General features: G+C 49.3%; 1 protein-coding gene across 6 annotated transcripts in view; it reads right to left on the bottom strand.

Annotated features, from left to right (window-relative positions):
• Positions 1 to 25350, bottom strand: part of PLEKHG5 (pleckstrin homology and RhoGEF domain containing G5) — a 113931-nt gene that overhangs the window by 3264 nt on the left and 85317 nt on the right. For all 6 annotated transcript variants that reach the window (XM_035117805.3, XM_035117807.3, XM_035117810.3 and 3 more), the window contains 13 exons: positions 17679 to 17864; positions 14684 to 14860; positions 13659 to 13754; positions 12371 to 12421; positions 10196 to 10345; positions 9496 to 9606; positions 8530 to 8679; positions 7878 to 8015; positions 7390 to 7509; positions 6892 to 7024; positions 5308 to 5423; positions 3195 to 3391; positions 488 to 1375 (listed from right to left, as the gene is read on the bottom strand). In XM_035117805.3, the coding sequence (XP_034973696.3) occupies positions 488 to 1375; positions 3195 to 3391; positions 5308 to 5423; positions 6892 to 7024; positions 7390 to 7509; positions 7878 to 8015; positions 8530 to 8679; positions 9496 to 9606; positions 10196 to 10345; positions 12371 to 12421; positions 13659 to 13754; positions 14684 to 14860; positions 17679 to 17864 (2513 nt within the window). The remainder of the gene's footprint in view (positions 1 to 487; positions 1376 to 3194; positions 3392 to 5307; positions 5424 to 6891; positions 7025 to 7389; positions 7510 to 7877; positions 8016 to 8529; positions 8680 to 9495; positions 9607 to 10195; positions 10346 to 12370; positions 12422 to 13658; positions 13755 to 14683; positions 14861 to 17678; positions 17865 to 25350) is intronic.

The raw sequence follows: 25350 nt of genomic DNA, 5'->3' as shown, positions 1-25350 counted from the left end.
CAGGAAGTTGAACCCTTGTGCATGGGGAAGGCATTTCCGCACTCAAGGGGAGGCGACGGACTCGCACAATGCTATTGCTGGCCCCTCTCTGCCACCGCCAAAGCTGTTGCCCCGTTATGGGGGCATGAGATGCAGCATGGGTGGAAGAAGTGAGTGAGGAGGGAAGAGAGCAGCTACCAGGTAGGGGCTGCAGCAGGGGAGGCGATCAGCCGACATGCGCATCATTTGGTGTCATGCTCCCGAGCAAGCCAGCTGACACATGTCCTGACTTTCTGCTGGAAAATGTTGGAGGGCCCTCATGGCTAGCAGCCATCGCCAGCCTTCCCCTCCACGAATTTATTCAATCCTCTTTTAAAGCCACCCAAATTGGTGGCCACCCCTGCCTCCTGTGGAAGGGAGTTCTGTAGTTTAACCACAGTAGCATATAATTCCACTTCTCTCCCCCCCACTCCCCCCAGCCCTGCCCAGTCTCCCCAGCAGCACTCACGAGGCAGTGAGCGTGGAGTTGAGCAGCAGCGTGGTTCGGATCCGGTAGAGCTGCGCCAGCGTCAGCTTGCGGTGCTGGCTCGCCTGCGGGTCCGACAGAGTCCGGCGGGCGGCAGGCAGCTCCTCTCCCCGGCACTCTCTGCCCAGCCAGCAAGGCGCTTGCAGCCCCGCAGAGGCGGCGGGCAACTCGGGGGAAACGCAGAGCCCGGCTGGCGAACCCTCCTCGGCCTCAGACAGCTCCGAGGTGCTGCTGTTGCTGCTGCTGCTGCCGCCCCCGCCGGCCCCCCGCCCTGCTTTGCCCAGTCTGTGGCCCTGGGGCCCATTAGTCCGCGGGGAGCCCAGCAGGAACATGGCCGGGCAGAGTTCAGAGAGGCTCTTGCTCTGGGCCAGCTGCAGGGACGCTGGCAGCATCTGCAAGAGGTTTGCCTCCGATTTGGACTTGAGCACCTTGGTCTTGGCAGGCAGCAGCTGGACTGGCACCTGCCGCCGCAGTTTCGGCGAGCCGTTCCGTTGTGAGGAGGTGGGGGCGCCGTCCTCCTGCTCTGTAGACCCACCAGTCTCCTCCTGCTGTTGCCGCTGCTGCTGTTGCTGCTGACGCTGCTGTTGATCTGCAAATTCCTGGAAGGAAGTGGGCGACAGGGTGCCATAGGCGCTGTCGATGGAGGCCGAGCGGCACGACCCGGACTCCGGTTTGAGGCAGTGGTTGGCGGTGCTGGCAGGGAGGGCCTCGCCCAGTTCCATGGTGGGTGTTGTGGAGGAAGCTGTGGTGCTGATGGATGCTTCGTCGGACTGGGAGCTGAAGGGACCCACCTCGAAGTCGGGGGAAGGGGGGCCTTCGCTGGCATCTACCACCACAACGGAGATGGTCTCAGTGGACCCATCAGAGAGGCTGCAAAGAAGAGGCAGGGAGACATCATAATGCTGGTTGCATTAGCTTTTAAGATCAAATTGGGCTTGATTTCAAGAGAGGAGACTTATATATATATATATATATATATATATATATATATATATATATATATATATATATAATTATTATTATAATTTATTATTTATACCCTGCCCATCTGGCTGGGTTTCCCCAGCCACTCTAGGTGGCTTCCAACAGAAAAATAAAATAAAATAATCGATTAAACATTAAAAAGCCTCCCTAAACAGGGCGGCCTTCAGGTGTCTTCTAAAACTCTGGTAGCTGTTTTTCTCTTTGACATCTGATGGGAGGGCGTTCCACAGGGTGGGTGCCACTACCGAGAAGGCCCTCTGCCTGGTTCCCTGTAACTTGGCTTCTCGCTATGAGGGAACCGCCAGAAGGCCCTCAGCCCTGGACCTCAGTGTCCAGGCTGAATGAGGGGGGCGTTCTCTTTGACATCTGATGGGAGGGCGTTCGACAGGGTGGGTGCCACTACCGAGAAGGCCCTCTGCCTAGTTCCCTGCAACTTGGCTTCTCGCAACAAGGGAACCGCCAGAAGACCCTCGGCACTGGTCCTCAGTGTCCGGGCAGAACAATGGGGGTGGACACGCTCCTTCAGGTATACTGGACTGAGGCCATTTAGGGCTTTAAAGGTCAGCACCAACACTTTGAATTGTGCTCGGAAACATACTGGGAGCCAATTTGACTAAATGTTCGGAAAAAACAAGGTAAGGGCCTTCCTATGGTGACCCCTCCGCGATGGACCACCCTTTTCCTTTGAGGACACATGATTCCCTAAATCTAATTCCTGGACTACTTTTACTCCACCAGGCATTTTGGGGACTGAGGGAGAATCGAGGTTCTTGCTGCCCCTATCGGAGGTTTGTGGCACATGAATGAGGATATTTTGTAATCGGAATGTTTCCAAAACTTCTGACAGGTGAGGCTGGCTCTTTCATTTCTGAATTAAGAGACCGAAAGTGCACTTCAACTGTTCACCAGGTATGGGGAGAAGTGTGAGGGGATAAGATGGACCCTCCTCCACCAGAGGTGAGCAAGTAGTTTTTTTAATATATATATATATATATATATATATATATATATATATATATATATTTAAAAACATATTTTTGGCACAGTTCTTAACATGGATTTTGTAGCATTCAGTTCTTCTGCACTGAATGCTACAAAAGCAGAGACGCGAGAGGGCGTCGGAGGAAGGGGAGGAAGGGAAGTGGGACAGAGGCCAGCATTGCCCGTGGCACCCCTGACCATCATTCAAGGCACCCCAGGGTGCTACAGCATACTGCATGAAAACCACTGCCTTATGTCAATACCGGAGCCTGTGGCTCAGGGGCCACATGCGGCCCTCTGTATATGGCGCTCACGATTCTCCCTAAAGAATATCCCTGCTCCCCAGGCCATGCCTCTCAGGAACCCTGCTTCACACACCTCAATGAAAGGGTCCCTGAGGATCATCTTGTCCAATCCCCCTGCAATGCAGGAATAGGCAGCTGTCCCACAAGGGGATCAAACCTGCAACCTTGGCATTAGCAGCCCCATGCTCTAATCAGCTGAGCTATCCAGGTAGATCTAAACTGTGGTGTGGGTGGGTGTAGAGGGGAAGCCTCTTGTTCGTGCATGGCTGGAAAATGGCCTTCTTTACACAATAAGCATTACTTTTCCTTCCGGCCACACTCGGCACTGGCATGTGGCCCCTGGAAAGCTGTGCAGGAGGACATGTGGCCCTCAGACCAAAAACAAAGCCCCCTCTGCTCCTGCCTGTCTCCCTGCATACCACTGCTGTGAGTCCAAGCTGTTGGTGCTCTTGCGGAGGATGGTGGGGGAGCTGGCTCCCGAGGTGCCACTCTCTCCGTCCTCTTCCTCCTCTTCCTCCTCCTCTTCTTCTTCTTCCTCCTCCTCTTCTTCCTCGAGGCTTTGCAGCTGATGCTGGCTGCGCTGGTGCTCCTGCAGGCGGAGGTGCTGCAACTTGTTCTGCAAGAAGGCACAGGAGGGATCAGGTAAGTAGGAAGACCCAGCAGATACTACAGCGGAGGGGTGTCATTACAGCACGGTTTGCACCAAGCACTCGCCGTCTCAATTTGCTCAAGATGCATCTAGGCATATGAATGAGCATATGCAGTTTTTATGCAAGTTGCTATAGTATAGGCCAACGATCAGCACTTTTTAATACTTCGCAGTGACTCCAGAGACACAAGAAAACAGAGAACTCCCAACGGCTGGACTAGAAGCTGCAGAGAAACATCCCCAGAAGCAGACTGCAGCAGACTGCAGACTGCACCAAACCATGGTTTGGTTTGAACATCCAAATTAGCCCAGCAAGATTAACCATGGCTTGTTTTCCTGCAATGCTGGGGGTTGGACTTAGATGAGCCTTTGGGTTCCTCCCAAGTCTACAAGTCTATGATTCTGTGATAACAAACATGGTTTGTCATTAGCTTGCAAACCATGGCTTGCTTTAATGGCTTGGTGTTCGGTTTGAACCCACCCCATGCCAGGCACTCCCCAAACTGAAAGGGTGCAAGAAGAGAGAGAGAGAGCATCTAGAAAACAAACCATGGCTTCTTTGCTCCTCTGTGAGACAATTTGTGGTTTGTTGAACAAACCATGGGTAAGGCGGCACAAAGGAGACCAGGAATAATTATTACGGACATAATAATAATAATATAATAATAATAATTTATTATTTATACCCCGCCCATCTGGCCGGGTTCCCCCAGCCACTCTGGGCGGCTTCCAAAAAAAAAAACAGAAATTCTAAAATACAGAAATCCATCAAACATTAAAAGCTTCCCTAAACAGGGCTGCCTTGAGATGCCTTCTAAAGGTCTGGTAATTGTTCTCTTTGACCTCTAGTGGGAGGGCATTCCACAGGGTGGGTGCCACTACCGAGAAGGCCCTCTGCCTGGTTCCCTGTAACTTGGCTTCTCGTAATGAGGGAACCGCCAGAAGGCCCTCGGAGCTGGACCTCAGTGTCCGGGCAGAACGATGGGGGTGGAGACGCTCCTTCAGGTATACCGGACCGGATAAAGAAATAAAGGAACAATAGATGAAAATTAAAACCTCACACAGGAAGAAGGAAAGAGAACTTCACTTGCAAATTTAGAAATTACTAAATGTATTAATAGGGATGCGGGTGGCACTGTGGGTTAAACCAGAGAGCCTAGGGCTTGCCGATCGGAAGGTCGGCGGTTCGAATCCCCGCGACAGGGTGAGCTCCCGTTGCTCGATCCCAGCTCCTGCCACCCTAGCAGTTCGAAAGCACATCAGAGTGCAAGTAGATAAATAGGTACCGCTCCAAGCGGGAAGGTAAACGGCGTTTCTGCGCGCTACTCTGGTTCGCCAGAAGCGGCTTTGTCATGCTGGCCACATGACCCAGAAGCTGTCTGCGGGCAAATGCTGGCTCCCTCAGCCTATAGAGCAAGATGAGCGCCACAAACCCAGAGTCGTCCATGACTGGACCTCACAGTCAGGGATACCTTTAAATGTGTTAATACCAATTTAAGTCAATCACTATAGCTGGGGTATAAGGAAATTTATCTGCAGCAAAAGAAATCTATTCATAGAATCACAGTATGGTAGAGTTCGAATGGGTCCCGATGATCATCCAGTCCATCCCACTGCAATGCAGTAATCGCTGCTCAAGAATCCCTGGCAGGCGGCCATCTGACCTCTCTTAAAAAACCTCAAATGAAGGAGAGGAGGAGGTCCTCCTTGGGTAGGAATGGGGAATGTGCATCCCTCCAAGTATTGCTGGACTTGTTCCCATCAAACACATCCAGCGTGGTCAAGGATGATGGGAGTTGTAGTCCAGCAAAGTCTGCAGAGGCAACAGAGTGCCCACAACCTCCACCTTTCGGGGAAATCCTCTTGGTTCCCACAGCACCCACCTGGGCATTGCAGACAGCCTCGATCCAGCTCCGGCACAGAGACTGCCCACTGGTCTGGAAGGTGTAGGCTCCCACCGCGCTCCGGAACTCATTCAGGTAGATCAGCAGGAAGGAACCTGATGAAGAAGACAAGGGAGGGAGTCTGGAGTTAGGTTAGTGGTTACTCCTGTGTGCAGGTGACAAGGGAAAGCTGCCGCCGGCACAAGCTCGGCTTCCGGAAGCTGAATGGTGGAAGATTCAGGACAGGTCGATGAGCCTACTGGATCAGGCCAGTGGCCCACCTAGTCCAGCATCCTGGTCTCGCAGCAGCAGGTGGCCCAATGGGGAGCCCACAAAGAGGACCCAAGGGAGGACTGTCCCCCTCCTGTGGTTTCCAGCAACTGGTGTTCAGAAGCATTGCTGCCTCTGACCATGGAAGCAGCACATGGCCATCATGGCTGGTAGTCATTGATATAGCTTTATCCTCCACGAATTTGACCAAATCCATTCTGAAGCCACCCAAGTCGGCGGCCGCCTCCTGCAGGAGGGGCAATGCTTAACTCTCCACAGTTCCCCTCTCCTAACACTAAAACTCATGGATATCCAAGGAAGCCGAATGTTGGGAGGCTCAGAACAGGCAAACAGAAGTAAAAAAAAAATTCCAGAAGCAATGCTTCTGAATACCAGTTGCTGGTATCCTGCGCTTGAATCCTGCTGGGTGGTTTCCCACAGGCATCTGTTTGGCCACTGCGAGAACAGGATGCTGGACTAGATGGGCCATTGGCCTGATCCAGCAGGCTCTTCTGATGTTCAGCCTCCCAAGATCAGGCTCCTTAGGACTGCTAAGGGATTGTGCAAACTAAGAGGCATTCCATCCCCTCCTCCCTTTCTATGATTTATCTTCATCGATGGCAGAAACAAAAATCTGGATTCCTTTGGAGCAGGTTTCGACATTCTGCAGGGCCAGGATCACACAGCCCTTATCACAGGGCAACTTATGCCCGCAGATTTTCCCTGGATTGGGAATATCCGAGTTTACTGTCGAGAAACTGGGCTGCCGGCTGGATAGGGAGAACATAGCGTGGATGGCACCACAAAAATCCACACTAAACTTCCATTTGTGAAATGCTCTCCGCAGGGAGGTTCATTATAAACGCCAGGCAAAAACATTCCTCTTTAACCAGGCCTTTGGCTGATTGACATTCCAATGCCCTTTTAAAATGAAGGTAAACGGCGTTTCCATGTGCTGCTCTGGTTTGCCAGAAGCAGCTTTGTCATGCTGGCCACATGACCTGGAAGCTATACGCCGGCTCCCTCGGCCAATAATGCGAGATGAGCGCGCAACCCCAGAGTCGGTCACGACTGGACCTAATGGTCAGGGGTCCCTTTACCTTTATTATTATTATTATTATGTGTTTTTATGTGGGTATAACGCAGTATACAAATAACAACAACAAGTGGATGAGTGCTTTGTTTACAAAAAAGCAGTTGCAGGGGGATCAGGATCGAGGCCATGGCTGTGGCACAGCTCAAGGGGTTGATCCTACAGTGCAGACATATACCAGTTGCCTGTGAAAAATTACCCAACTCACAAACACCCCTCACCAGGATCCTTGAGTGCACGGCACACCAGCTTGTCAACCAGCAATGGCTGGCGGATGACCTTTGTGCGTTCGGCCTTCTTCACTGGTTTGGTGATGAGGAAGAGGTCCGTGAAGAGAAAGCAGTAAACATCCATCTGGAGAAGAAAAAGACCCCAAACGATCAGAGCATCCTGTATGGAGCATGCAGGGGCGGGGGAGAGAGAAGGGGGCAGGAATGGGGACCCTTTCTAGAGAGGAAGAGGGATGCTGTGCACAACATCAGTCTGCAAGTGAAACGTAACCCCCCCCCCCAAAAAAAAATCCTCTCCACCCCTCTCTGCACATGTGAAGCTAGCATGTCAGGGAAAATGCCTTTCTGCCTAGCTTTCTGCATGCAAAGGCAGTGTCTCAGCCTCTGGCTTTGCGGGTGGAAGTTCCGGACTGAATCACATGAGATCCCCTAGTCTGAGTTGCAATAGTACTATCAAGAAGAACGTTTCCCTTGCCCATCAGGGCTTACCTTGCTGTCTTTGCCTTCTTTCATTTTAAGGCTTCCCTCCAGCAGAAGCTGCCGCGTCTCCTCGGCGGAGGTCCCTGGGATGGGGGCTGTCAGGTCCAGGCGCAAGAACTCCTTCAGGATCTGAGGAAAGGGGGTTAAAGCCAAAAGAGTTCAGGTGCCAGTGTGGTGTAGTGGTTAAGAGCGGTAGACTCGTAATCTGGGGAACTGGGTTCACGTCTCCGCTCCTCCACATGCAGCTGCTGGGTGACCTTGGGCTAGTCACACTTCTTTGAAGTCTCTCAGCCCCACTCACCTCACAGAGTGTTTGTGGTGGGGGAGGAAGGGAAAGGAGAATGTTAGCCGCTTTGAGACTCCTTCGGGTAGTGATAAAGCGGGATATCAAATTCAAACTCTTCTTCTTCCCTCCACCCACCCAGCCCAGACTGCCATCTCGGGCACCCTTTGCCCACCCTTCTCCCCCACGTCGCACTCACAGCCTCGCCACCCACCTTGTCCACTTCATCATTGCTTCCCTCCACCACCTCGTAGGCATCGATGTGGCTCAAGATGCTGGCCAGGCGCTGCTGCTCCTGCCTCTGGCGCATGCGCGAGTTGATGTGGTTGATGAAGCGCTCCACCGAGTTGATCTGGGAGGAGGGAAGCCCGCCAGAGGTTATACCCAGGGGAAGGCAGCAATAAGGCGAGGGCGGCACCTGGCTCCCCCAAATCGGTTGCCTTCCAGCTGTGCTGATCTACAACTCCCAGCAGCCAGTGGTTCAGCGCTGATGGAGGGTGATGGGTATCCAGCAACATCGGGAAGTCACACGGTTTGGGGAGGCTGGCTCAGGCCAGATGTCTCCAGGAAGCCCCCAAACCAGGGTGTGAATGCAACAGCCCTCTCTTGCTGTAGTCCTCCCCTTGAATCAAATCCTTAGAGGTAGACTGCTTCGGGTGGTGGAGGTTCCATCTTGGCTAGACTTTGCCAGCGTTAGGTAGGTTCACCTTCAAATGCAAACTGAAGTGTGTTTCTCCCCATCCCAACGGAATCCCAGCCCTTCCTGAGATGGATTTGGGTGCAAGCGTTTGCTGAATTCCTTGCATCTCCCAACACACCATCACCTACGCTAGCAGGTGTACCAAAGCTCACTGGCAACACTTTACCATGGTGATGATGGCCTCTCGGGTGTGGGGGTCTTCCGTCTTCTTAAGCACCGACTTCAGCAGCAGAGGGTATTTGGTGAGGCGCTGGTGAGGTTTCACTAGCATGTCGCTCAGCTTGAGCCGATTGCACTGTTTGTGCTTCTCGGCCCACTGCAAGTGGAAGAAGGGAAGCGTCAGTTCCTGGAGCCAAGAAACAGGCCACTAGCCAGTCCGTCACTACTAGCCAGGGTCTTAGCTCCCATCAGGAACACAAGCCAGCCCTGGAAAAACGCCCATGCTGCAAGCCACAACCAGCCTAGGAACGGACAGTTTCCAAAAGGAGCCCTAGGTGAAAGACAGACTCATATTCTAAAGAATGGGCAATTCTTGGTGTTTTCAATAGTTCTGTCTCGGCCTCCAGACAAAACTCTGTAAAAACAGCAACAGTCCACTCTGCAGACTGTCTGCCTGGTTCGGACCAATCGAGGAAAAGGAAAAGCACCTATTGGCTAGTACCTCTGCCATCACCAACCCGCCGCTTCCACAGAACCTCCGGAGCCGTTTTGAAGCTGCTTTTAAGATTGTTCCCCTCTTTTAGCCAAGCAATAATCAGAGAGGATTAATTATAGAATTGTATCATTGGCAGGGACCACCAGGGTCACTTTGTCCAATTCCCAGCAGTGCAGGAAGATACAGCTGGCCTGTACAGGGATCAAACCCACAACCTTGGAGCTATCAGCACCATGCTCCAACCAACTGAGCTAACCACATAGCACTGCTAAAGTGTGGGGCTTAAACAGCCCCGCATGACTAGGAGAGGTGAGCATTGGGCGCTGGCACGTCTACCTAGCCAGCATTTGACTTGCTGGTGATGGATGCCTTCAGCTTTTCTGAATGTAGGACTCAACTTTGAGGACAATGGCAGGTGTGGGATTTGTAGGATGGTCACAAAGAGAGGGGTGGGTGGGTTGGAAACAGCCTCCTTACCGTGACGTAGATGCGAAATAGTTCATTGTCCCGCAACAAGTTCCTCATGTACTCCATGCAGCCTTCCTCCTCCATGCAGTAGCGGATGTAAGGCTTGAAGTGGGAGCCAAACTGCAAGAGAAAAGCATCAGACTGAAGACATGGGTGCAGGGAGGCAGGAGCAGCAGAGGAGAGCAAGAGCCCCCTGAGCAACCCAACTGGCCCTGTGCAGTGGTCCAAAACGGCAGATTCTAGGAGCTAGACTCCCTTCTCCCTTCTGCTCTCTAGCACCACCCCTGTTGATGGCCAGAGATGGTACTGCAGCTACCAGCTCAGCAGAGACCACTTTTTACGAGGAGTCTGTTGGGTTGCATTTGGTCCTGGAAAAGCTGCTCGCTCTGGTTCAGGTCCAACTATTGGATCAAAACCAAGCTGACACCAGATTGCCCGGCCCTCTTTCTCGGCCTCTCAGTGCCCCCTGCCGGGCGACTTGCCTCGCTTGTGGCACCTTCAACAGCCAGATTTCAACCTTCATTACAACGTGTTGGTATAATAAAACAGAACGTGCTTCAGAGCTGGGGTAGGAGGCCTTTCCCGCAACTCTGCTGCTGCAGTTCTGGGACAATGGAATGGTCTCCAGCTGTTGCTCATTTTCAGGAACAACGCACCACCCTCTCCTGGCTGCACCCACATTTGGCACACTCACTGCATGCACACCTACCATCTTGAAGCCCTTGAAGAAGTCTGTGGGGTCTAGCAGAGCCCGGCTGGTCCTGGCCTTGTCCAAAACAGGGGCCATGACGCTTCTCCAGAGAGCACGGTGCAACTGGATGATTTCCTGGATGTTGCTGAAAAGACGCTCAGCTTCCACCTGCAGAGTGGGGGGAAGCAGACTCTGAGACCCTTCTTACACCCTCGAGCAGTGCTGGATTTACGTATAAGCTAAACAAGCTGTAGCTTAGGGCCCCACTCTCTTGGGGACCCCCAAAAAACCTAAAGAAAAAAAAACCTGGATGTACATTTCCAAAATATAAGATGAAAAAAACAAATAAAATAAGACCTACATACAGCAACAGTGTTTTGTGTTGTGTAGGCTCCTATGATGTGAGTAATGGGCCCCGCCTGCTAGCCTGCTCCCTAAAATATCACTGGTTTGCTCATTTCTATATATAGGGTGCCTACATTCTGCATGGACCGGTTGCATGGCAACATGTGCAAATGGCTTTAGATACCTATTAGGTCCATAAATTACCATATAGCATATATTCAACACAAAAAACAGCTGCAATTTGTTGACAAAGGACAGCTGGACATATAAAGGGCCCCATTACCTTCAGTAGCTTAGGGCCTCATCAAACCTAAATCTGGCCCTGCACTTGAGTCACCTTCCAAGAAGAGCCCCCCCCCCCCAGGTCAGACTATCACTTGCTACTGTCATTCAGTGCACACCGTTCTCTCAGAACAGAGATGCCACGCAGGCACCATGGCAGGAGCCATCGAGAGATGCACACATGCACCCAGCACCCAGACTCGACCATGAATTTGGTCAACACCCTTTCAAAGCCACCCACTCCAGCAGCTTCCAACACGCGGTGTCCCACAAAGAAAGTGCAAAGGGCATGAAAGTCTACAGTGCCTCTCATCTGTCCCGAATCTCCTTCCGATCCACCACCAGATTATTTCAGCTTTCAGACGGTAAGAGCTGTTCGGAAGTACAATGGTCTCCCTCGGGAAAACTCTCCTTCCTTGGAGGTTTTTAAGCAAAGGTTGGATGGCCATCTGCCATGGATGCTTTAGGTGAGATTCCTGCATTGTGGGGGGGGTTGGACTAGATGACACCTGGGGTAACCCCTCCAACTCAACGGTTCTATGATTCTGTTATTCCATAACACAAGAGGTGGCAGGGTGGTGTGGCAGTTAGAGCAGGACCCGGGAGAGACCAGGGTTCAAATCACCTCACCCTGCTGTGTCCCAAACCGCATTGGATGACCTGGGGCCTGTCACTGACTATCAGCCTAACCTAACTCACAGGGTTGTTGTGGGGAAGAAATGAGGGGGGGGGGAAACTATGTATGCCACTTTGAACTCCTTAAGAGCAGGCATGTCAAACTTGCGGCCCTCCAGATGTTTTGGACTACAATTCCCATCTTCCCCAACCACTGGTCCTGCTAGCTAGGGATCATGGGAGTTGTAGGCCAAAACATCTGGAGGGCCGCAAGTTTGACATGCCTGCCTTAGAGGAAAGAAGGCCTGATAGAAATGCAATCAATCAATCAATCAAAGTCATCCCAAACTGTTGAAAACTCAGGCGACAGTTCTTAAAGTGATAGCTGGGATGGAAAAACTTCCAGAATAGGGGAATCCTAAAGGCATCTAAAGGATGGAGCTCTGCTCTGCAGCCTGATGCAACTACAATTTATCCGGCATTCCTTCTTGATCAAACAGGTTGAGTGTGCTTTTGTTGGGGAAACCTGATCAACGCACCGCTGGGACCCAAGAGAAGCATTTGAATGATGCAAGAGTTGCCTTGGGCATATATCTCTTTCATCTCTTTAAATAGCTTCTGTGTGCCACAAGCCTGCCAGAGCGTCGTGTGGTTAAGGTATTTCTCCAAACAGTGAAAGATCGCAAGACGGTTTCTTGTCAGAAATGGGGGTGGGGGGGAGAGAGAAAAACTGGGCCACTTCCTCAGAGCAGATAAGAGACCAGCGGGGCACAGGGGAGGGTGCTGCAGAGATGGCACAGGGGAGGGTGCTGCAGAGATGGTGTTCTGCTACAAAGCCACCGGGAACAGGAGGCAGACCACTACTGGCACAGGAAAGTGAGGTTTGGCCCCGGAGGGTGACACCTGACGTTTCTGGGGCAACAGCCATGTTCAACGGGAGAGGATGCTTACCTCACAAAGCAGCCCCGATTCCTGTAAGTTCAACAGGCAACACAGGAACAGCTGAGGAGGAAAGAGAGAGAGAGAGAGAGAAAAATGAGCTATTGCCATGGGGCTCGGTTGTGGGGGGTCGCCATTTGGTTAGAGAGCCAGCAAACATGATGTTGGGCATGATCCAGGGGTTTGGATCTGACACTGCTTTAAGCGAAGGGAAAGGGAGGCTTCCTGGGCAAGGATAGAATGACCACTGTATTTCATGCATTGGCAACCTCAAGGCTGGATGACTGCAATGCACTCTCTGTGGGGCTGCTCTTGGTCTTGGTTTGAAAACTCCAGCTGGTGCAGAATGTGGTGGCCAGATTGTTGATGGGGGCATCTGGCTGAGAACATGTGACGCCTTAGTTAAAGCACCAGCCCTGCCTGCCCATCTACTATGCAGCCTGGTTCAAGGTCCTTGCATTAATTGACAAAGCCTTGAACAGCTTCAGCCCCAGGGTATCCCAGGGACCACCTGAACCCTTCTATCTCAGCTGGGCCACCAAGATCCTCGGCAGGAGCATCGTCGGTCGTTCCCCGAGCAGGTGCCGCTCATTTGACAAAAGCAAGGAACGGAGTCTTCAGTGTCTGTTCTGTTCTGTGGAACTCCCTGCCACTAGAGTTTCAGCAGGCACCTTGTCTTTCAACTTTTAAACACCTGCTGAAAACTTTTCTATTCCATCAGGCATTTATGCAGGCAATTGAGAGCACATTGTTCCATGAATAAAGGTACTACATTTCTGGTTTAAACTTTTTTATATATCGTTTGCATTGTATGGTTTTATGCAGGGGTTACATTCTGAGACACCGCACGTATGGTGTATAATTGAAACTCACTGAAAAAGCCTGCAAACTCCCCGTTCTGCCCCATCCCCCCCATTCCGCCCTTTTAGTGACGTTTCAGTGGCATCTTTATGATGTTTCCGGGTAACTTCCAGGTTCGGCACGATGTGGTTGTACATGGTCACACACATACTGAACATGTTTCGACAGGGGGCTGCCTGTATTTTTTTTTTATAAACCACACTGGTGTGTGTGTGTGTGTGTGTGTGTGTGTGTGTGTGTGTATTAATGAAGAGCAGTATTTAAATATTTTTTATGAATGAATATGCTTCAAGACTTCTGTGTCCTCAAACCCAGCCAGATGAGCAGGGTATAAATAATAAATAAATATTATTATTGTTGTTGTTATTATTATTATTATTATTATCATCATCATCATCATTATTATTATGAAACACATCCCTTCATCTAAAACGCTTACATCTGTGATGACCTTCAGTTTCCTTATGTAGGAGGCTTCTGTGTGCAGCAGTTCCCAAATAGCTTCCTGCTGGTGGCATTGCCGGCGTGTCAAAACCTAGGAGGGTTAAGAGGCAGAAGCAAGGTTAGGAGGTTCTTCTTTTTACCATTACTTCCCTAAGAATATGACAAGCCCCCTTCTGAATCCATTCCTCCCAAGGGTGGGGAAATGAACCCAGCCAACTACATCCTGGGTTTCCCCACCCCCAGAGGACCGATCTGAAGAGTGCTTGGGGCCCCAGCCACCTGTCAATCACCTGACACCAAAGGAAAACCAAGGCCAAGAAAGGCTCAAAGGGACCGTCCATCAGCTGACAGCCCTGCTTCCTCCAAAGAGTCAGTAGCGCAGTGAATTGGCAGGCTCAAAGCTTCTGGGGAGCCCACAAGCAGGGCTCCCAGTATGTTTCCGAGCACAATTCAAATTGTTGGCGCTGACCTTTAAAGCCCTAAACGGCCTCGGCCCTGTATACCTGAAGGAGCATCTCCACCCCCATTGCTCAGCCCGGACACTGAGGTCCAGCTCCGAGGTCCTTCTGGCGGTTCCCTCACTGCGAGAAGCAAAGCTACAGGGAACCAGGCAGAGGGCCTTCTTGGTAGTGGCACCCTACCTGTGGAATGCCCTCCCTTCAGATGTCAAGGAGATAAAGAACTACTGTACACAACTTCTAGAAGACATCTGAAGGCAGCCCTGTATCAGGATGTTTTTAATGCTTGATGTTTTTAGATATGCCGCCCAGAATGGTGGGGTATGGATAATAAAATTATTATTATTGAAAGCAAACCCCTGCCCTATTGGTTGACCCCAGCATACAGGCATACTGTTCCTAAAAGTGGAGGTTCCACGGGCAGACCTGAATCTGTCCAATCCCTTTAAAGAAATAAAAAGCCACCTAAACTAGCAGCAGCCAGCCTACACCTCATCCAGGCGTGCAGATTTCCACAAATTTAGTTGTGTGTATTCTGAAGTGCCAGCTGATCAGACCTCACCTCTGTGCCCTCAATGATCTCCTGCCAGCTGTCCTCCAGGCACAAGGCGGCATCGTCATCCTCCTCCTCCTCTTCCCAGGAATCCTGATCGAAGCGGAGCTGCTGGGGGAACTTGGGGAGGCCAAAGTGGCTGTAGGAGTTGAGCCTGCTTTCCAGCTGCTCCATCTTGTCCATCTCCTAGAGGGGCACAGAAAGGAGGGCTGAAAAAGGAAGCCTGGGGGTGCTGCTGTGCGGTGCCAGGGGTGGTGCCCTGGTTGTAGTGCCTGGGAGAGACCAAGGTTCAAATCCCCGCTGAGTCATGAAGCTCACCTGGGGCCAGCCACTGCCTCTCAACCGAGCCTTCCTCACAGGGGTGTTGTGCGGGACCACGTGGGGAGGGGGAAAGGAGGAGGGTACGAATCCTGTTTCCCATAATGGCCTGCTGAATGAATGAAGGGAACATCCTCTCCTAGCTTCCTGTCCTTTGGCAGCTGGTTCCCTGAGGTAGGTATCATGGATGGTAAAGGGACCCCTGACCATTAGGTCCAGTCGTGACCGACTCTGGGGTTGCGCGCTCATCTCGCATTATTGGCCGAGGGAGCCGGCGTATAGCTTCCAGGTCATGTGGCCAGCATGACAAAGCCGCTTCTGGCAAACCAGAGCAGCACATGGAAACGCCGTTTACCTTCCTGCTGTAGCGGTTCCTATTTATCTACTTGCATTTTGACATGCTTTCGAACTGCTAGGTTGGCAGGAGCTGGGACCGAGCAACGGGAGCTCACCCCGTCACAGGGATTCGAACCGCCGACCTTCTGATCAGCAAGCCCTAGGCTCAGTGGTTTAACCACAGCGCCACCTGGGTCCCCCCCATCATGGATGGACAAGGACCTAAAAGAAGCCTTCTCAGACCAGACCAAAATAGTATAGGAATCTGCCTTCTACTCCCCAAACAGGCTACTACTGGTCCATGCTCTCCATATGAACCGATCCAGGCCTTGCAAACATCACCTGAGGCCCTTCTCCGTGTGCCGCCTCACAGAAGGTCTGGAGAGTGGCAACACAAGAACAGGCCTTTTCAGTGGTGGCTCCCTGCGTGTGGAATGTTCTCCCCAAGGAGACTCACCGGGTGCCTGTTTAGTGTATTTGTCTCTCATCTGTGTTATGTAGTAAATCTATAACCAGGCCTTTGGCTGATTAAGCAATCTATGGCCTTTTAAATATGTTTGTGGACGGGGGTTGTTGGTTTTTGTTATAGTCATGTGTATTTTGTGTTTTTATGCTGTAAACCGCTCTGTGATCTTCAGATGAAAATTGTATATAAATTTAATTTATAATAATAAAGAATAATAAAATATCATTAAGCACCAGGCAAACCACCTGTTCTTCTTCAGGCCTTTGGCCATTAATTAACCTTGAGATGTTAAGGTTGGGATGTTTCAATCCTGCCTATTAAAAACAGGATTGCCTTCTAGAGTTTTCTCGCCTACTGGTTTTAAACCTATGGGTTTGTTTATTACGGCGTCATTTTGAGTTCCTTTTGTAAAATAACTGAATAAATTTAAATAATTGTTAATAATAATAATAATCTAGCTTAGTATTGTCTACAATGACTGTCTGTGGTTCTCCAAGGATTCAGACAATAGTCTTTCCCAGAACTGTCTGGTGATGCCAGGATAGAATCTTGAAGACTTGTTCATCTAATGCTGAGCTATTCTGTCCCCTGCCAAAATAGGGTATGAAGGAACCAGCCTGCTCCCATCGATGCTTCCCAGAAAAGAGTATTTAGTGGCACATGACCCCCTGATATCACAGATATCAGGCCTCCCTCCAACTGCCGTAACTGAGGCCACCGGAAGGCAAGGAAGCTACAGCTCTTTCCTTGCACTTAGACCCAGTTCCATGACCTACTGAACTTGGTAACTAGCGCCTGAAGATTCATCCACAATTACCTTTGCTCCACATTTCTAGGCAATGGCCTGGGCCTTCTGGAACTGTGCCCAACAGCTTTTTATTTTTGCCCTGCTGCCTTCTCCTCAAAAACCCACTCTTCACTGCTGAATCAGAGCAAACAGCAATCTGAGGGAAACAAAAATGGCTGTTTTCTCCAAATTCAGCGCAAAAGAGTGGGTTTTCATGAGTGGGGGGAAAGTGCGGAGCAGGAAAACATGGACTTGCACCTACCGTAGAAAGTGAAAAGTTAAGTATGGATGGGCCTTGAGTTTATTTCTTTCCTCCTCCCTCCCAAGCCCTTTTCCTTTTGTGCTGTGTCTTTCAGAGAGCAACCTTTGCGGGCCATCCTAACGAACCGCTGAGGGGGCAAGAACTGCCCTCCTTAGTTGATCTGCATGGATCAGCCAATGAAAAGGGGGGTTGTGTGCTTGCGAGAGCGTGACTGTCTGCTTTTGTGTGTGCGCGCATCCTATAAATGTGTGCATGCAAGACTTGAGGAGGCCACACCCACCCCGACATGCTCCGCCCTCACGCACCAGAGGGATGGTCAAGGGTGAACCAGCCCAAAGAGATGAGCCACAACTGCCTGTGCTCAGACATTCTGCTTCCCATAGTGGAAAACCAGATAGGAACCTAGGAAGCTGCCTTCTGTTGAGTCAGGACATTGGTCCATCTAGCTCAGTATTGTCGACACTGGCTGGCGGTAGCTCTCCAGGGTCTCAGGCCGAGCTGGAGATGCCAGATGCAAAGCAGATTGCTCTACCCACTGAGCTCCAGCCCTTCCCCAAAAGCCCACAAGCAGAGTAAGACAACAAGGACCAACCGCTGCTGCTGCAAACTACCTCTGGACATGGAAGCTCCATCTACTCATCACAAATGGCCTCCTCTATGAATGTGTCTCCTCCTTGGTCTCTGGCTACCCTTCCTCGTGATCTGACAACACTTGATTTTGCAGGGGGGGGGGACTCCCTACCTCTCCAGGACACCCTTCCCAGCTGCAAACACCTGCAAAAGAAAAGGGCCTGCAGGAACCCACAGGCGGCAGTGCTGGGCACTGGCAACGTACCCGCGTGAAGGGGCTGGCGCTGTTGCCGGAACCAAAGAACCCGCTGAAGCGGCTGGCAGCCCGGTTCTTCCACGTGTCGATGCCATTGCTGGGCAAGGAGGCGCTGGAGGGCTGCAGGGGATCGTGGCTCGGGATGTTGGCGTCCCCCAAAAACTCGTTCATGTTCTTCCTTTGTCTTCCAGGGGCCTGCGAGGGACAAACAGGGAGAGGAGAGAGAGGTGAGAGAGCTGGAGAACATAAGATTAGCATGCCGGAACAGGCCAAAGGGAGCCCAGAGTCTTGTTCTCGCACTGGCCAACCGCAAGGGAAAGAAAGAAGCAGGGCCTGAGAAATTCTCACCTCCTTCCGTTTCCCGCAACAGGTATTCAGAAGCAGGGTGGATAAAAATCAATGATTTTTTATATTAGTGTATTAGTATTAGCATCTATCTTCCTTGATTTTAATTATCTGTCTAATAACTTGTACATATATATATTAACATATCCGAGGAATATCAAAAAATAGTGAAGAAATACTGGTATAATAAGGAAGAAACATAAGGGTATAGGATTGGTGATAGGGAACCGATTTCATTATCTGGAAGTTCTTTTTATTTTATTGTACTGTCTTTTTATTCTAACTCTTTGTTTGTATTTTGTGTGTTTTGTATTTTACGTTCAGTTTTTATTTTTGTTATCTTATGTACTGTTTCTGTTATTTTTTGTATTTATATGGATTTTCTTTTTTAAAAGAAGAAATAAAGATGTTTTTAAAATAATTAAAAAATCAATGATTTTTTAAAAAATAAATTTTAAAAATCGGATTTTTTAAATTTAAATTGGATTTTTTTATTTAAATCAGTTTTTTTATTTAAATTGGATTTTTAAAATAAAATGCTTTTGGAGGAAAAATCTAAACATAGTTTTCTATTTAAGTTACATTAAGTTACATTTGAGTTACATTCTATTTAAGGCTATGATTTGTTTTAAGTTTTTCATGTGTGCTAAAACTCAGTCTAAGTTTTTTTAAAAGAAAAAATAACCACATCAGTTAACAAACATGGATACATATGCTATAATTTTATTTGTTTTAGTTAAATAAATTGTTTAAATGGTTATTAAGGAAATGATTATTTTTTCCTCCTTCCAATCAAGTACAGTACAAAATTTCATAATTATCTGTCAATGTATTTCTAATAGCATAACCAAATCAGTAATTTTTGATATAACTGAAAAACTACTCTGAAAATTTATTATTCCGAAAATGAAACCTTTATCTGGTTGTAAATATTAAGATTATACCAGCAAGAATGAGCCTTTCTGTAAAATAATAATAATGATGATTTAAATCAAGTCTTCCTGACTAGTAATTTAAATCAAGTCTTCCTGACTAGTGATTTAAATTGTGATTTAAATCGATTTGATTGAAATCAAATTGACCCTGTTCAGAACCATCGCTGCCTCCGAAAGGAAAGCCTCTGGTTATCAGGAGAGGCAGATAGGATCCTGGGGATGATGGAGCCTGTCCCCAAACCCACAGGGGCACAGCGGCCGCCCATACCTTGAGGAGAAAAGAGAGCTGGAGGAGAGTACAGAGGAACATCTTGCCCAGTTCTTGGTGCGCAAGCTAATGGCCAGCTGCCTTCTCGTGACCCGGGCAAAAGAGCACAAATCTCAAAGCCTCTTGGCTAATCTCCATGCTATTCTAAGCCTGGTAAGGACCTCCGCAATCACCCAGCATGCCCTCTACCCAGCCACAGGTGCTCTACAGCGCCCCCAGGCCAGGATCTGGAGCAGGTGAGATCATCTCTAGATCTCTATTCATTTAACATCTCCTTTTAAAGATGTTTGAGATTTCTGCAGTGCACGGGGATTGGGGTAGATGAGCCTCGGCGTTCCCCCTACAATTCTGAGATTCTATCTCTTCTTCCTTTGGATGTGGGAAGTGGAGGCAGCTGATTGGCTGCTAGGACGGTAATCTGAGTTGGCCTTTCAGCCCATAGAGATCCTGTTTGGCCCATAGAGATTCTAGCCTGGCGTTTGTATCTAAGCTGGCAGAAGAGCAGCAAAAGCTGTAGGGAAGACAGAACGCTGAACTCCCTGAGCTTGAACAAATACACCAGTCATGGTTGCCGCATCTAAAGAAACATATATACAGTATGTGTGTGTGTGTATATATATATATATATATATATATATATATATATATATATATACACACACACACACACACACACACACACACACACACACATACATACATACACTTTTCCTGTGTAACATTGTCCACATCTACTGCTGAAAAAACTAGTTCAAAATTAAGGTAAACTAGGGGACAGTCCAAAAAAACCCCCCAAAATGATTCATTTTCAACTACACGGCAAAAAAATGTTTTATATACAAATAATTATAACCACATACGCTCCAATATTTCTCCAATGAAAATAGGGACATCCTATTCCATAGCAACAGCAGTAGCAGCAATAATAATAACAATAATAATTTTATTATTTATACCCCACCCATTTGACTGGGTTACCCCTGCCACTCTGGGCAGCTTCCAACATATATAAAAACATAATAAAACATTAAACATTTAAAAACTTCCCTTGCAGGGCTGCCTTCAGATGTCTTCTAAAGGTTGTATAGTTACTTATCTCCTTGGTTGCATAACTCCATACCCTCCAACAGCAACAGCAATTATTATTATTATTTTATTTATACCCTGATGAAAATAGGGACATCCTAAGGAAAAGTGGGACATTCCAGGGTCAAATCAGGGACAGCTTCTGTAAATCCAGGACTGTCCCTGGAAAATAGGGAAACTCGGAGGGTCTGTCATGTTCAAAAGCCTGCTGTGAAATTTGCTACTATTTGGAATTCTTACTGACGTTTCAAGTTTCGGATGAGAATATCATAAAACCAGAAGGACAAGATCCTGGTAATTATAAATCACAAAATCATAGAATTGTACAGTTGGAATGGTCCCCCAGCCCAACACTGCGTAATGCAGGGATCACAGCTACAGAATCCCTGACAGATGACCATCCAATCTCTGCTTAAAACCTCAATAAAACCAAATCTTTTTTTAAAAAAAAAACATTACTACTGCCCAACACGAATAATAAGTATTATCTTTTCCAGGGATTGTGAACCGAATGACCCAAATTTTGCGCAAATACGCAAGTGGTTTCCTCCCTCCATCCCCCCCCCAAAATGTCCTAAGGTCCAGACTCTGGCTCTCCCCTGGGCAGAAAGGAGAATAGGACTTAAACCCACAAATCCTGCAAGGGCCAAACCATCTGCAGGCGTGCCATGCTGCCACCCCAAAACCTTTCCCCCTGCCGCCAGAGCAGAAAAGGATCCTTGTGTCTGCCAGACTCACCTTATAGCCAAAGCCTCTTGCTCTCTGCCCTGGGAAGAATCCCAAGGAACGAAAGCACAAAGGCAGACAAGGAAGGGCCAAGAGCCTGGCTCTCTCCAGCTGGCTGGTGAGCAGGGAGGCGAGGAGAAGGCTGCTCGCCTTGAATCAACACTCTGTTCGCCGCCCGCCTTTCCCTTCGTTCGCATTAATTGCATCGCTGAGAGGAGCTTGCTGGGCACCCTGGAGATGGGACATTCCTGGGCTCCCTCGGCGCCTCTCCCTATTCCCCCCCCCTCCAGAGATCGGCCAGTTCTGAACATTTCTCCTCTTCTCCATCACACACAGCCCTCTTGGCTTGGAGGATAGCACAGGATAAAATATCTCTGGTGAGGAGGCCAGCTCCCGCAGGCTTTTTGAGACACTGCAAATGTTCCCTCCAGGTGGAACCAGGCAGTCATTTTCTTTACAGGAGAGCTGGAGGTGGATTTGCTGCTTTCCGAGCTGCAAACGAACCCACTTTCTCTCCACCCTCCAATCACTTCACTCCAAGGCAGTTATTTGGTTTGCTTTTTACGTATTTTAGGGGGCCCTTCGCAAGGAGAATCTGTCGCAAAACCGGATACAAAATAATTGCCGAAGCAGCAGCAAGCAAAGCAAAATTTCTAGCCCGTTAAAAGCGTCCATTTCATAATTCACCCCACCAGCACAAATCAAGCAATATTAACCGGCAGATCAGATCAGAAGGAATTCTCTACCATGTTTCCACAGCTTATGATTAGCCACTGAAAAAGTTAGAATTAAGTTTCCCATTTTTAAAGATCTAGCCTTCCTGATGCTTCATGGCACTGAATTCCACAAAAAGTGGGTCACCACTGTGAAGGCCCTGTTTCCTGTGCCCTTCAACCTAACTGCCTTTTCAGATGGCTATCTAAGCATCATCTGTGGAAAAGATCGAAAGTTGCAGGCAGGTTGTATGTGCAAGCAAAGGTTCAAGTAACCCAGTTCCCTAACCCGCAGTCAGGTCATGAAAGGTCATCACCAGCACTGTAAATTGGGTCCAGTGCAATTGGAATAGTCTCGCTTAGATTCCAACCAGCTGGGCTCAACCAGTTGCCCGGCAGCCACACTCTGCTCCGGCTGATGTTTCTGAGTCGTCTTCAAAGGCAGCCCCACGCAGAGCGCATTACAGTAACCCAGCCTGGATGTCACCAGGGCATGGATAACTGGAGCACACGGTCATTGTCTTCCTTCTGAGAGTGAGATGGATTGCTCTTCTATTTAAATCACAGTAACCATTTCTAAATTTGCATCTATACGTACCTATGCATTTACATCTACCCTACAAGAAGCATTTTTCAGAATGGCAGTTTGCATTCTGAATAATGCAAAGCAATCATTGCAGAAGGAAGATAAGAATAAAATGCAAAGCAGCAACAACTGCATGTTTATTCAAAATCCAATTAAAACTGTTTAGTTTAATTAATTCTACAAGACTGATGAACTTGATCCAGCGAGTCCCGCTTTTCAAAGCCTGATAGTCATTTACACCTCCAGTGCCCCCTCTGCTTCCCCCTTGCCTTTTGGTGCCCCTAGGTGCCCCCCAGGGGTGGTACCACCCACTTTTGGAACAACTGTACTAGCGTACGCCAAACGTTATGCAGATAGGTACCATCTTTTTGGATAACGTGTAAGCATCGCATATGCTAATGCCAGATCTTTAATTTGAAACGTTAAACATAGTCCTGTGGCATCCACACACACACAAAAAAAGTGTGTTGTATTGATTTTGCAACAAAACCAATACAACAACAGGAAACAAACCCCAACGGAGGCAAGGGCCGCAGACTGAGTCGCGTGGCATCTTGAAGAGCGCCACATTTATTTAGTCACATTTATTGGGCTGCGGCTGACATCGGGCGGGAGAAACATCGATGTGTGACAATCAAAGCAACAGAGCGGCAAAATGCCGAGAGCAGAGAAGGCAGCTGCTGAGGCAGGCCCCTCAGCAGAGACTAAAGCAGCAAAACCTCAAAACAACCAGATTAAAAACCGGAGGAAAAGGTTCCAGTAAAGGTCTTCCCCTTCGCCACCAAGAACTTAGCCACAAGAGCACCAGCTGAGACTCCCCAGGAAGAACCCCCATGAACATGGGGTTTCACACCAGACCAGGTGCCCTCCTCCCCCAGTTTCCTGCCTCACCTCTAGGAAGGTCTCTCTGCCTCCATCCTCATTCCTCCCCTGAAATATGCAAATGGATCAGGCCAGTTTGGGTGCAGGGAGAAGCATTGCCCCAGGGTTGCGGTGGGAAGAGAGAGAGAGAGAGAGAGAGAGAGAGAGAGAGAGAGAGAGAGAGAGAGAGAGAGAGAGAATGCCAAGCCTTACCCCAAGGGTGCAGCACCAACTCCCAGGATCAGGGCCTTGCAGCTCAAAGCAGAAAGGCGTCCAGCATGCAGAGACCCAACACTGCTCATCTCCAAGCTGCTGCAGCCTTTGCAGCAGCAGTTCTGCAGACCTGTAGGGGGTGGCACCGTTGCCCCCCCCCAGTGCCTCACTGGGGAGGAGGAGGAGGAGGAGGAGAGAGGCTCCAGCACACTCCCCCTCCTCCGGGCCCACGGAGCAGCTGGGACAAACAACTGGATCCCCAAGGTCACCTTACTGCTCGATGCAGCTCATCCCGGGTGACAGGGTGCCTGCCCTCAGGGCCAGCTGAGCCCGGCAGCTGACAGGGAGACAATGCGCCTCAAAAGCTGGAGGCCTTTCCCAGCCGGTCCCCCCACAGCCCCTCTCCTCTCTTTGTTCCAGGCCCTGTGGGGGTGGGAGGGCTGTTTTCCCCAAATGGGGACCCCCCCTCCTCCGCTGTGAAGCTGCCTCCGGTGCTCGGAAGCAGAGCAGTTTGGACGCAAAGGCAAACACGGGATCCGGATGCTTTGAGCACATTCAAGAGATGCATGGCAGGTGGTTCAATCCAATGTGAATTAGAGCGGACCCACTGAAATGAATGGGCATGGCTGCCCTATTATTATTCTTAGTTACGTTTATTATTAGTCACTTTTGCTTCTTTTTACAAAAGCAACTCAGCTTAGGAACATAAGGAGAGCTTGCTGGATCTGGCAAAAGGCATCCTGTACTGACAACAGCCAACCAGATACCTCTCCTGGGAACTCCATAAGCAGGCAGAAGAGCTGGATTCCTTCTGTGGCTTCACAGAATCATAGAATGCTTGAGTTGGAAGGGACCCTGAGGGTTATCTAGTCCAACCCCCTGCAGTGCAGGAATAACCACCCAGAGTGGCTGGGGAAACCCAGCCAGATGGGCAGGCTATTATTATTATTATTATTATTATTATTATTATTATTATTATTATTATTATTATTATCCTCCTTCTTTCCCCCAATGTGGGGCTTGTAGCGATGATCCTGAGTTTAAGAGTCTCATGCTATTCTAGCAGTCTCCAGCAACTTGCATTATATTATTATTATTATTATTATTATTATTATTATTATTATTATTATTACTTATACAGTACCCAGGCCATCTGGCTAGGTTTCCCCAGCCACTCTGGGTGGCTTCCAACAGAATATTAAAATACAATAATCTATTAAACATTAAAAGCCTCCCCAAACAGGGCTGCCTTCAGATGTCTTCTAAGTCTGGTAGTTGTTTTTCTCTTTGACATCTGATGGGAGGGCGTTCCACAGGGCGGGCGCCACCACCGAGAAGGCCCTCTGCCTGGTTCCCTGTAACTTGGCTTCTCGCAATGAGGGAACCGCCAGAAGGCCCTCGGTGCTGGACCTCAGTGTCCAGGCAGTACAATGGGGGTGAAGACTCTCCTTCAGGTATACTGGACCAAGGCCATTTAGGGCTTTAAAGGTCAGCACCAACACTTTTAATTGTGCTTGGAAACATACTGGGAGCCAATGTAGGTCTCTTAGGACCGGTGTTATGTGGTCTCGGTGGCCGCTCCCAGTCACCAGTCTAGCTGCCGCATTCTGGATTAATTGTAGTTTCCAGGTCACCTTCAAAGGTAGCCCCACGTAGAGCGCATTGCAGTAGTCCAAGCGAGAGATAACTAGAGCATGCACCACTCTGACGAGACAGTCTGCGGGCAGGTAGGGTCTTAGCCTGTGTACCAGATGGAGCTGATAGACAGCTGCCCTAGACACAGAATTGACCTGCGCCTCCATGGACAGCTGTGAGTCCAAAATGACTCCCATGCTGCGCACCTGGTCCTTCAGGGGCACAGTTACCCCATTCAGGACCAGGGAGTCCCCCACAAACAGTACTTCTGTCTTGTCAGGATTCAACCTCAATCTGTTAGCCGCCATCCATC

The sequence above is a fragment of the Zootoca vivipara genome, chromosome 6 (assembly GCF_965207765.1).
Source record: "Zootoca vivipara chromosome 6, rZooViv2.hap1.1, whole genome shotgun sequence".
In the NCBI taxonomy this organism is placed as follows: Eukaryota; Metazoa; Chordata; class Lepidosauria; order Squamata; family Lacertidae; genus Zootoca; species Zootoca vivipara.
Note: the sequence above shows the minus strand (reverse complement) of the source record. Positions and strands in the feature narration are given on the sequence as shown.